The 13,733-nt window shown below is 35.1% G+C and overlaps 1 protein-coding gene across 1 annotated transcript in view; it reads right to left on the bottom strand.

Moving 5' to 3' along the window:
* LOC149798631 (uncharacterized) overlaps nt 1–13,733 on the bottom strand; it is a 262,358-nt gene that overhangs the window by 241,917 nt on the left and 6,708 nt on the right. The window contains exons 2-5 of the mRNA XM_089957464.1: nt 12,719–12,889; nt 7,744–7,782; nt 6,723–6,836; nt 904–968 (exon numbers count right to left, since the gene is read on the bottom strand). Coding sequence (XP_089813590.1) covers nt 904–968; nt 6,723–6,836; nt 7,744–7,782; nt 12,719–12,862 — 362 coding nt within the window. The 5' untranslated portion in view covers nt 12,863–12,889. The remainder of the gene's footprint in view (nt 1–903; nt 969–6,722; nt 6,837–7,743; nt 7,783–12,718; nt 12,890–13,733) is intronic.

Below are 13,733 nucleotides of genomic sequence, written 5' to 3'. Positions count from 1 at the left end.
CTGCCATTTCACCTCTGTCTGCGTGGGTTTGAGTCTTGGATTTGGCAAATGTGGGTATGTGAGAAAGCTTGCCAGTAGCTTCTCGTGGGTCGATGGTTCTTTCCGGGGTTTTCACAAGTTCTTCCTCCACCAATAATACTGGCTGCCATGTATAGCCTATCGTGTGCTGAAAAATGGCATTAAACCCAATAACAACAACAACAGGCATTGCAATTTTCTGAAAGTGCACTTATTAAAGTTTGGAAGTATAAAAAACTAAAAATATTATAATCTTTTGTTTCTATAATTTATCTCTTAAGTTCAGAAAATGAAAAAAAATGTTTTTGAGCGCTGTTCATCAGAAAGTATGGCCAAGCTTTGTAGTACTCTCAAACCCAAATCAACCCCAATCATTCAGATATTAAAATCAAGAAAATTCAGTTCTTTACACCTTCCTTAGCATATACATATTCCTTTTCTATAACTGTGATTATAAGTGGGGAAAATACAAGGAACATCTCCTTCGTTTTTCTACCCTGTGATGAACCATAGTGAATGAGAATAAAAAGACTAAAAAAGGCGGCTTTTTGAAATAATCTGCCTGCCACTGTACATAACCCTGTTAGTATTATAAGTCAGTTGGTAGAAACTAGTGACTTTAATCTAAACCATGGTGTGAAAAAACACCCCATTTCTATCCACCCACCCAGCCATGCTCCCTGACAAACCTAACAATCATTTTTAAAATTTGTAAGAAAGCTCCTGATGCTGATGACAATGCTATCAACAACGCTGCCAGAAAAATTAACTTTTATCTTGCTGTGACCTAAATTAAAATGCAGCAGGAGAAACAGAAAAAAAGCAAGACATCAATATGAAAGTTTCAATGTGACTGGTGTCTATGAACTGATATAAAACACTTACTTTTCTACAAGAAGTTCCCCTTCTTCAACCTGTTTAATCTTCTTTACATTTTGTTCCTCTTCCTCCTGAAACATAGACAAATCAAAGTACTAAAAAGTACTGATATAGTTAAGTGGATTTAAAATATAACACGATATCAAATAATATCAAAGTACTAAGAATGCTGATGTATCAAAGTTAGTGAGGTCAAAAAACTATATAAAATAATATCAAAGCACAATAATACTAATGTAGCAAGTGGAGTGAAGACAATGCTATATCAAATGGTATCAAAGCACTAAAATACTGATGTAGTAAGTGGAGTGAGGACAAAATACTATATCAAATAATATCAAAGCACTAAAATACTGAATCAGATGTAGTAAGTGGAGTGATGTAAGAATACTGATGTAGTAAGTGGAGTGAAGACATCAACAGTATCAAAGCACCAAGAATATTGATGTAGTAAGTGGAGTGAGGACATCATATTACATCAAACCGTATCAAAGCACTAAGAATACTGACGTAGTAAGTGGAGTGAAGACATCAACAGTATCAAAGCACCAAGAATACTGATGTATTAAGTGGAGTGAGGACATCATATTACATCAAACCGTATCAAAGCACTAAGAATACTGATGAAGTAAGTGGAGTGAGGACAAAATATTACATTGAACAGTATTAAAGCACTAAGAATACTGATGTAGTAAGTGGAGTGAAGACATACTATTGTATCGAACAGGACCAGAGAAATGAACATAACTTGAAAGACAAATATATTCATGTTCCAGCATATAAAATTGAAACATAATGCAGCTATACCGCATTATAACACTACTTAGGGTTCATAACTACCAACTGCATTGTAGTGAGAGCACCTTTATGTACCAAACCACAGTACACTGAGAACATAATTATGTAGTTAGATAAATCAGCCCCCAGTCCTGTACTGATACCAATGTAAGGTTTGGGTCTGATCTCACTACTTCATAAAATAATGCAACTGTCACAACTGTATCTGTCCACAAATCAGTGTATATATCAGACACTTACCAGTGTTTCTTGTGGCTTCTGAGTTACCTTTGGCTGAAGAGGACTTTTGGTGTTATGTACAGATTATTTCCAGATTAAATCCTGCTTTTGACAACTTGTAAATCTACTTCGAATAACACAACCCTGCCTAATGTCACTGTTTCAAATTTCATGGCTACATATAGTTGTTTTATCAAATCCAACAACCAAACAGCCAACTATTGCTCATTCACTCATTTGAAAGTTTCAATTGATTTGACTCAACAAATATTATCCACCTTTTTTGTTTGCTTTTGTCTAACTTATGTGTTAAATGAGCTGAACGACAAATTAACTATAATGGGTAATTTGAAATAATTTTACCTGTTGTGTATAGATGCTTGATTTCTACATGCATGTAACAGTCAGACGACAAATCCACACAGGCTCATGTCAAGTCAATTGACCAAAAACAGTCTGAGTCCCACAAGGTGGGTTTTAAAAAAAATAACTGATTCACGCTTGTTTTGTATTATTATGCTCGCAAGATGAATCAAGACCTTTGACCTTAAAATCAATGTCAGAGTGCTGACACTGGAATGCAACTCAAAACAAAGTCTACACATAATTCATCTGTATTTGGACAAAACACTTTTGTCATAAGCTTACTGAGTACAAAAATGCAAGCTAAGACCTTTTGACTTGACCACAAGGCTAATTATGTCAGGTTTCCAAACCAAAGTGTGAATATGTTGGTGGTCAAATATGCAGCATTTTTGTTCAGAGCCAATCACATACTGCATGAACTGTCTTAATGAAAACCCCATTATCAGACCTACAGCTGAATGAAAATCAGGATACCAAAGGAAAAAAATTGGGATTTGGAGAAAAAGATCAGGATTAGTGTTGGCGTTCACATACTGTATACTCCCTAATTAATGCCCCCTCTCTAATTAATGTCCCCTCCCCTTTTATTAAAATTTAAAATTTAAAAGATGCAGTGTAAGCTCAGTAGAGAAGGTCCTGTGGGATCAGGTTAACACCAGTATAAAAGGTCCTCTGCGGTTCGGGTTTGTTATTACAATTTCCGATTGAACAGGTTCCCAGGAAAGTGTGTTGATCTGTTGATAATTTTCACTGTGCTGATATTTATAATGACTGAATTCTGTGGCAGAAAGACCTCCAGATGCACATGTGGCCATTATAAGAGTACATCAAAAGAACAACTTTAGCTTTCATTATTGTGCTCTAATTAATACCTTCCATCTTGGAAATACAACATCCCCTGGAGCATTCATTAGGGAGTAAATGTTATTTACAAAAACTTTGCAAAGGAATTGACATCCCCACTGTCTTATGCTACTTATTTAACATAAAAATGTACGTTACAATCATACCATGCAAATCGATCATTTTTTCATTTTCATCTTTTATGCTGATATTTAATGTTAATTCAATTAACACACTAAATATCAGCAAATAAGATGAAAATGGAAAACTGATAAATTTTCACTGTAGAGTATTCTTCATGGTATTCATACATCCCTTTTGTTGTCTTTGCACAAAAGGTACTTTTTTAATTTTTGGTAATTTTTTTTTTAAATCCGGATTTTGCACAAAAAATTGAGAAATCTGGATTTTCACATATGTAAACAAAACTTAATGATGATTCCAAATAAACTGGGATAAGTGGCAGGTCTGCATACTGGTGCTGCCATTCATCTAAGAAAAATAGCAATAACAAGATTTTCAAGATGGTCTCTATTATGCCATGTTGGTGAAGATGGTCTCTATTATGCCATGTTGGTCAAGATGGTCTCTATTATGCCATGGTGGTCAAGATGGTCCCTATTATGCCATGTTGGTCAAGATGGTCTTTTTTATGCCATGTTGGTCAAGATGGTCCCTATTATGCCATGGTGGTCAAGATGGTCTCTATTATGCCATGGTGGTCAAGATGGTCTTTTTTATGCCATGTTGGTCAAGATGGTTTCTATTATGCCATCTTGGTCAAGATGGTCTTTTTTATGCCATGTTGGTCAAGATGGTTTCTATTATGCCATCTTGGTCAAAATGGTCTTTTTTATGCCATGTTGGTCAAGATGGTTTCTATTATGCCATGGTGGTCAAGATGGTCTCTATTATGCCATGTTGGTCAAGATGGTCTCTATTATGCCATGGTGGTCAAGATGGTCTCTATTATGCCATGTTGGTCAGAAAAGCATCTTTTCATTCAGAACCTGTTACATATTACAGTATCAATTCATGCTGATACATCCACACTTTCAACCTGTGTAGTAATACAAAATTCCTAAAATGGCCACCATTAACATTATATTGGGTGTCAGATCAGCACCATTTTCACATAGATATCACAACTAGATATCACAATAAATCTCTTGATAAAATCCCATGTTTCTATGACATACTTCAGGATTCTAGATGGCAATCACTGTGGCCATATTGGCAGTCTGACTAGCACCATTGTCATTTAAGGCCAAGTACATAACCATAAGAAGTCTCTTAATGTAAACCCAATGTCACCCTGACTATTCACTAAGTAGAAATAGTGGTAACACAGCTTTCAAGATGGCTCCTCACATTTTTTAATCTTATAAAGACTATACTGAACCAAAATGGGCAGATTTCTTATATAAGGCAATATATAGATTTCCTACATAAGCCAGTACACAGGTTTCCTACATAAACCAACTGACAGGTTTCCTACATAAGGCAACAGACAGATTTCATACATAAGCCAACAGACATGTTTCCTACATAGGCCAATAGACAAGTTTCCTCCATAAGGCAATATACAGGTTTCATACATAAGGCAACAGACAGGTTTACTACACAAGGCAATAGACAGGTTTCATACATAAGCCAACATACAGGTTTCCTACATAGGTCAATAGACAAGTTTCCTACATAAGGCAATAGACAGGTTTCATACATAAGGCAACAGACAGGTTTACTACACAAGGCAATAGACTGGTTTCCTACATAAGGCAATAGATAGATTTCATACATATTGGCAATGACAACTGCATCCCAGATATTACTTTTAAAAGGAAGAAAGTGGACATGAGACAAACAGATTTTCCACAAAACAGTATGAAAATTACCAAAATCAAGTAAAAACTGAGACAGGAGAAAATGGGCAGATTCTCATTATAATGAAGGCAAAAACTTCATCTTGAACCTGCCTCACATGTTTCTGTACTGGAATCATCCTCTTGTGAATAAAAGAACATATCGTGCATTTCTGAAACTTCTCTAAATAACAAGGATTATGGAAATAAAGTATGGATTTACCCCAATCATACAGAACTGTTTATACTACCCTGAATTTTAGTTACAACACTTTATATAAGCTTGACTGTCACAATAAGGTAACTTGAGATAAATACAGTAAGTTACTAGTATAACAAACAGAACTGTTTTTAGTAACAGAAGAATGTACAGTATTCAACTAACTTTACCAGAAATGAAGTCCCTGTAAGACAAATCTGATTCCTCAAGTTTATGAAAGGTAACATTTTTGAGGATTGAAATCACACTCACTGTGATTAAAGACAAAAATAAATTTCATCTTATGTGCAAAAAGAGCAAACTTTTCCTGGTTGTTTTAATTTCATGTGAGATTATTTTTGGTAAATATTTTGTACTCGTAACAGCTATTTTCTTTTTTTTCTTTAAAAAAATGAAAATTTGTTGCAGAAGCTTTCACAAACCCAAACAAAGCTGCTCCAAACTTGGAGATTAAAACTTATGTAACAATGTAATGCTCTTTTTAAATTCAGACATGTGTTGTAGAAAACAAAACCATGCATTAAAGTTATAAAAATATTCCATATATTTTTTTCAAAGAGAAACTCTGCCTTTATATTTTTTGTCACTCTGATTTAAGACGAATACCATAAATGCCCCATTTTTAAAGTCTTCTATGTAGACAACTGACATTTTTTTAGCAGAAACTATTTTTCTTCTTTCAGTTAGTGAGTCAGTGAATACGCTCTTCAAACCCCAAAATGATAGACTTCTTATTATCCTAAGTCTGAGCCATCCATGATGTTTGATCGAGGTCACTGATGTTGAACTAATGCTGACCTCCATGAAACTTATTTCTTCTTTCAATCACAGTGGTATTGTTTTTTAACCTTTGACCCAAAAGTCAAGTGAAAGCCATTCACAAAGTTTGGTTGAGGTATTACATGTAGAACTAATGTTACTGTAAAAAAACTATTGTGATACTGACATTTGCACTTCAGAATTAATAGGATTGTTCCATATTCCAACAGCAATTAAGCCACACAGTTTGGTAACTGTTGCTGATGGAGAACCTAAGTTACAGTGTTGAAACAATTTTTCTTTTTTGACACAATGACATTGATCTTTGACCTCTGATTTGGTTTGTCCCTACCTTAGGTGCAGCCTATCAACAAAATTTGGTAACTGTACATGTTAAAAAACCTACTTTATTATGCAGAAACCAATTCTCTTATTTAAAACACAATGACCTTGACCTCTGAGCTGTTAAGCCCAAAATCATTCCTCCTTATCTAAATTACAAGTTATCCAAAACGTTTGGTATCTGTAGAGGGTGGAGTTATTGTATGAAAAGAATTGGTAACATGTTCAGACAGACACATGGACAACATGATAACAAAATAATTATGCTCTGTCTTGTGGTGGACATATAAGAATTCATAAGCATACAAGTCAAGAAAATACTAAAAGACACAAATTTTACAGAGAAATGTATTACTACATTTTAACTTAATAATTTGGTAAAAATGTCTATTTCAACAACTGCTACAGTTTCTTACCCTCTCAAACTGTTCAAATAAAAGGTCAACATATCTCTTTCTTGCAAGGTAGCCTCGAAAATATCTTTGAATTGTCACTACTGCCCTTTCCTCAGCACTAATATTTTTTTCAACCTGAAACAAAAGTTTAAAAAATATTTATAAATGGAAAATGCAAATGAACCTATAAAATGAAACATGTCATTTACTTGCTCCAATTCTGAATCCTATCTGGGGAAATATTATACAGTGGAAAGAAAGGTGTCAGAAACATAACAAATCTGGTTTCTGGAGGTATTTCTGTAAAGACCCAAAAACTCCTATAATCATAACTGAACTGAGTGGTTTTCAATTTTTGCATATGTAATGAGAAACAAATGCCTCAAGTATGCTTCATGTATCAGATTCAAAACACTTTAAAGCTCAGTGAAGTGGCCCTACATTTATCCAGCTTCCTATGCTTTCCAAGATCTATATGATTTCTGGTTTAATGTCATTTTTTATCACATGACAGGCTAACAATACATGGTGGCTAGTATATCTGGTGGAGGAAAAGGTGGGAAAACCCTAGGAAGAACTATGTACCTAATGTCAGCTACTGGCAAGTTTTCTCACATACGTAACTCATGAGAACAACAGGTGATATGTCAGTGATCTGTAAAGGTGAGCATCTTAGACTACTTTCAATCTATAAGCCTGACATACTCAATAGACCACTTTCAATCTATAAGTCTGACATACTCTATAGACCACTTTCAATCTATAAGTCTGACATACTCAATAGACCACTTTCAATCTATAAGTCTGACATACTCTATAGACCACTTTCAATCTATAAGTCTGACATACTCTATAGACCACTTTCAATCTATAAGTCTGACATACTCTATAGACCACTTTCAATCTATAAGTCTGACATACTCTATAGACCACTTTCAATCTATAAGTCTGACATACTCAATAGACCACTTTCAATCTATAAGTCTGACATACTCTATTGACCACTTTCAATCTATAAGTCTGACATACACTATGACCTTACCTTGGGCAAAAGCTCAGCTGCAATAATTGGGTTGACACTCTGCAAAATAAAGAACAGAAAAAAACTGATGACAGAATGTTACCTTTTTTTAACCTTTTTTTGTTAATGTTCTTTGCAAAATGTTGAGTTTTCTTTTGTACTCATGATTATGTTGGCACAAAAAAATACACACCCCAAAAAAAGCAAACAATGGCTAATTTCAAATGGCGGTTTATTTTCACAAATATAACACACTTCGGGATTGGAAATTTCAGTGCATTTACTTGTCATTCACAACTAAAACTGATATAATTGTGTTGTTATTCTCAGTTAATAAGACGACTTTAGAAGGATGATCTATTTTGCAGCAGAAGTGCTTCTGTGCTTATCTATAAATCGTCCCTCACAAATACTCTAATTAACTGCCTGCCAACCAGTAATGGCCAAAGGGAATAGGTCCTGTAGGTGTGATCTGCTTTTCTGAGACATGATAAGAGTCTCTTGAAGGAAGATGTTCTACTGGCTCAACAGAATTTCCGGGAATTCAAGGTGAGAGTATTTCTTTCTTTTCACTGCTAAGTGTTAAAACATCTCTGAAATTCTTCACCAATAGCAAGGAATTCAAATTAGTTGCTCTGGTTGCCATTTTGGATGTCAGATTGGCTCCATTTTCATCAAGGACCAACAAGACCTCATAAGAAGTCTTCTGGTTGAAACCCCATGTTGATAAAACTTTCCATTTTAAGTAATGTTAACAAATGTTCAACCTGGAGAAGCAGTGAAGACAAGATTTTCAACAGGGATATTGTGGTAGCCATATCAGAACCTGGATTGGCACCATTTTCACTTCCATGAACTAGACATCATAAGAAGTCTTTCAGTGAAAACCCAAAGCTGAAATAACCATTTGTTCAGGAGAAATAGGGATAACAAGATTTTCAAGATGGCTACTATGGTGGTCATATTGTTTTTTTAAAGGAACCATTTTCAGTTAGGCCCAAACAGGCACAACACAAAGTATTTTAGTATAAACCCTATGTTGATATATATAGCCATTCAGGAGGAGCAGTGATAACAAGATTTTCAAGATGGCCATTGCAGTGGCCATATTATAAATCAGATCAGCACCATTTTCATTTTGGAACAACTTGACATCATCTTCTTGAGAAAACTGCATGGAGATAAAAGGAGTAGTGATAACAAGGTTTTCAATATGGCCACTGTGGCTGTCATAAAGGCCATCAAATCATTTTCATTTAAGACAAACTAGACATAATAAAAAGTCTTTGAATGAATGTTCATATGACCATTTGACCATTATCACTACTACTACTGAACGGATGTTTATATGACCCTTTGACTATTATTACTACTATTCCTGAACAGATGTTCATATGACCATTTTGACCATTATCACTACTACTCCTGAACAGATGTTCATATGACCATTTTGACCATTATCACTACTACTCCTGAATAGATGCTCATATGACCATTTGACTGGTATTACTACTACTACTGAATGAATGTTCATATGACCATTTGACCATTATCACTACTACTACTGAACGGATGTTTATATGACCCTTTGACTATTATCACTACTATTCCTGAACAGATGTTCATATGACCATTTTGACCATTATCACTACTACTCCTGAATCATATGACCATTTGACCATTATCACTACAACTCCTGAATGGATGTTTATATGACCATTTGACCATTATCATTACTATTTACTACAACAGTACTACTGTTTATATGATTTTCAACACGGCCTCATGTGGTAGCCATGCTGGATGTCCACGCTGCATCATTTTCATTTAGGACCAACAAAACCATGGGATGAATGTGTGTGCAAAGTGTCATAGCAATCCTCCATATAGTCAAGTTGAGATAAACTTGTGCTAATAGTGGGATGTATGACAGAAGCTCCTCTGGTCTATGACCAGTACAACTAAAAATTATTTACAAATATTAAAACTCATTATATAGAAATTAACTTTTCTTTACATTAAATTAATTTCATATAGCAAATTATATTAGGAGTAGTTCAAATTTCTGTCACAAAACATTACAAACCAACATGAGTGTAACACATTTTCATGGTCATATTAATAAAAAAAACAGCAAATGGAACAAAATCATGGAATCATGAAAAATACATATCAATGGGTATTTACATTTTTAATGACAAGTCAAGATAAAATGAAAACAAAAATCCCTTGAAAGGACTAATTCCAGGAATTCAAGATACTAATTTTTTCTACTAAAATATGTTTCTTCACTAATACTTACCCAATCATAATACCATAGGAGAACTTACTACATTGCAAATCCAGCCCTACATGATAGAATTTTAAGCTCAAATGAGCTAAAAGTTATCTGCCCACCTATGTGGCAGTTGGACAGTGATCTCCCCTTGATATAAGGACTGGCAACAAAACCCATGAATACCTCAATTACTACTGGAATGCAAGACACACTCTCTACATGGTGTAACTGTGGGGAGGCTGGGAGGGTGCATGTGTATCATGGTTAGGTAAGTATTCACAAATGACCTGGAAAGGTGACCTATTGCACCACAGCTATAGGTTCCACTAGATCATGTTGAACTCTTTGGGATGAAAGATCTCCGAGGTAAAAACTGGATAATGTTGACTCAAATCTCCATTCCACAGCATGGATAATATCAGTTAGAGAACAGTTCCAGTCAAAGGTAATGCTTCTGGGGACTGCTCTAACCCTGTGAGCTGAAGTGCTGAACAAATTCATCTGAGTTGGAGCTGTTTCTCAAATAACCCACCTAATCCAGGGCAAACAGATCTGTGTGGTTATATCGTCCTGTCCCTGTTTGTAAAGTACAAATAAGCGTGATCTCCCTTGATGCAAAGGCTTGGTCTTTCTAGGATACCAATTCTAGGTTCATACTAACTCCTGTAGAGATCTGTCTTGCAATTCAGGTCCCATGATAGAGAAATAATGGCGCACATCGCTGTGTCTGGGATGTACTACTCTGTTAGGCTTTGTTTTAGCAAACACGTGGGCAAATATATTAAGGAAAATATTCAACTCATAGAAAACAAAGACCAAATATGATGTTATTCAAGATTTAGCATAAAAATGCAATTATGTAGGTCCCAACATATGGGACAATGCCACATTGTGGAATTCGAGAAGCACCATAAGGTCAAAGTTGTTTTCACTCATTTTTGTGAAAATACGGAAAAAAGTAGCAAAGCAAATACTTTTTAACCAATGCCTAATGTTATAACACATGTAGACCAATAATAAAACCATAAATTTGCAATCCTATCAATGGACTGTTGTAACGAAGCTAGAATAGGAGTGGCTACATTAAGAAAACCCCTCTTTCTAAAAAAAGATGCACTCACATGTTAGCTTTTTCAAATTCAGTTGGAAAGAAGGTTTTAGTTCATTCATATACTGACTTTATTGCTTCATTGTGTTATTTATGAATAGTTATGGTATATATATATATATATATATATATATATATATATATATATTAAAAGTTTTCGACAGGTCTCAGGGATTAGCATGTTAACACAATTAAAAGTACAGACGAAATTTATTTGTGAAGTCATATATACTATCAGTGCAAGTACCTAAGTACAATTAAATGTAGAAAGACAATGAAGTGTGGCTGAAATTGTAAAGGCGGAATTTTGTCAAGATTGAAAGAAAGACATGTTGGAAATATAGATGGAGGATACTTCCCCTGTGAAGTGAGAACTCCTCCAACTTGTATCAATGTTGATTCTGGCTTTTTCGGGTCTCTTGTGGTGAGAGCATACTTCTTGGCATTTGGTAATCACTTTTCATTCAGGAGTGGTGATAAGATTTTCAAGATGGCCACCACAGCAGCCATAGTGGATTTTCATTACAAGATATCAAGAGAAGTCTTCCAGTGAAGAGTCCATGTCAACATTACTTACCATTCAGGAGAAGTGGCTACAAGATTCTGAAGATGGCTGCATGGTGGTCATACTGGATGTCAGATTAATGCCATTTTCGATTATGACCAACTAAACAATATGAGATGTCATTCACTAAAATCCCATCCAATCAGGAGGTCGGAGTAGATATCAGATTTTCAAGATGGCATCTGTAGTGGTCATATTGGATATCAGATGTTTATTTACAACCAACTAGACATCATAAGAAGTCTTCTGGCGAAAATCCCATGCTCAGGTGACTTCCCTTAAACCTTTAGATGAAAGTGTATGTCAAGGTGTATGGCAATCCTCCAAGCAGTTAAGGAGTAGTGATAACAAACTTGTGCTAATAGACAGATGGAAGTCTGATGACGGACAAGAGGCCATGCCACAAGATCTTTTAGTTTGTGACCAGTAGTAGTAACTAGTGCATGGAAATCATGTAGCTAATTGCAAATACTGGTGATGATATCTGCCAGTACTGATTCAATTCATTATTCAGTAAGTGAGTTAAGATGATATACGGTAACTGATGTCAAAAATATACAGCGTAACAGTCACATATAAACTAAGCAGTCAGGGTTTTTAAAAAAATCTTCAGTTGGCTACTTGTCCAGCAGAGCAAGTGACTTGGAACTTTGACTTGTCTTAGATTAATTTTACTCATGCTACACAGAACATGATACCAAACCTGATTAAAATGTCACTCATCCAACAGGACAAGCATTTTAAGGAAAAAAATGTCTTCTTATGCCACTGTTCACAAATACAAGCAAGAATTACCATGCTCTGACCATGAAGTAACTCATTTTCATGGTATCAGTTTTTGTGGACAATGAAATTCTTTGTCAATACTTACTTTTACAGATTAGGGAGGGGTAATTTTTTTCACAGAAGGACTACTCATTAAGTCTTTAAATTGCATGTGTGTGGTTTGTTGCACCTGTGAAATCTGCAAAACTTAGCAGCCACCAAAAATGTTGAATTCACAGTATGTCATTACTTCTCAAAATGTTTTTCTTCATTTACATACCTTAAGAAATGTATTATTCCTTTCAAATCTCTCCTCTCTCAAAATATTAAAATCCAAGTGATCCAAAGAAGTGTCATATTCTGTCTGAAGCTGAGGATAACTAACAGCTCCCCCACTCGCTGTGTCAGCTGAATTAACAGACATGTCACACACCAGTCATCATTTTCAAATCTGAAAATATGCAGACCATTTTAATTTTAATCTATGTGCATTTCCAAGAATCTTTTCAATCTGAGAATAAAACAAGCAACAATGTGCTCATGTTATAAAAGATATAGAAAAATTGTAAATGTAGTATGTGTCTAGCATGTGTGCAAGAAAAATTATACATGAGGTGACAATTCCAATGCTCAGTTTTCCTGGACAACAAAAAAATAATTGCTGGGCAGATGAAATTTCATGTAAACAGCCCAAGTTCAACACAAATAATAAAAAAATTATTTACTCTCCAGACCATTTTCAAGGCATCATTCAGGTCAAGCTAAAATGCCAAAATTAGAATTACTGCCCCATAATTTAGGGCTAACTTACCCCATTATGAAGTCTCTGAAAACACTATTAGTGTGTCTATTACCTTTAATATGGAGGTGATGTACCCCTTTTGGGGGTCTCTGGGAACACTATTAGTCTTAATATGGAGGTAATGTACCCCTTTTGGATGTCTCTGTGAACACTATTAGTGTGTCTATTACCTTAAAAATGGTGGCAATGTACCCCTTTTGGGGGTCTCTGGGAACACTATTAGTCTTAATATGAAGGTAATGTACCCCTTTTGGATGTCTCTGGGAACACTATTAGTGTCTCTATTACCCTTAATATGGAGGTAATGTACCCCTTTTGGGGGTCTCTGGGAACACTATTACCCTTAATGTGGAGGTAATGTACCACTTTTGGATGTCTCTGGGAATACTATTAGTGTCTCTATTACCCTTAATATGGAGGTAATGTACCTCTTTTGGGGTCTCTGGGAACACTATTAGTCTTATTATGGAGGTATGGTACCCCTTTTGGATGT

The sequence above is a fragment of the Sinohyriopsis cumingii genome, chromosome 5 (genome assembly GCF_028554795.1).
Source record: "Sinohyriopsis cumingii isolate HCF-2022 chromosome 5, ASM2855479v2, whole genome shotgun sequence".
NCBI lineage: Eukaryota > Metazoa > Mollusca > Bivalvia > Unionida > Unionidae > Sinohyriopsis > Sinohyriopsis cumingii.
The sequence above is the reverse complement of the archived record's forward strand: the minus strand, read 5'-3'. Positions and strand labels throughout refer to the sequence as shown.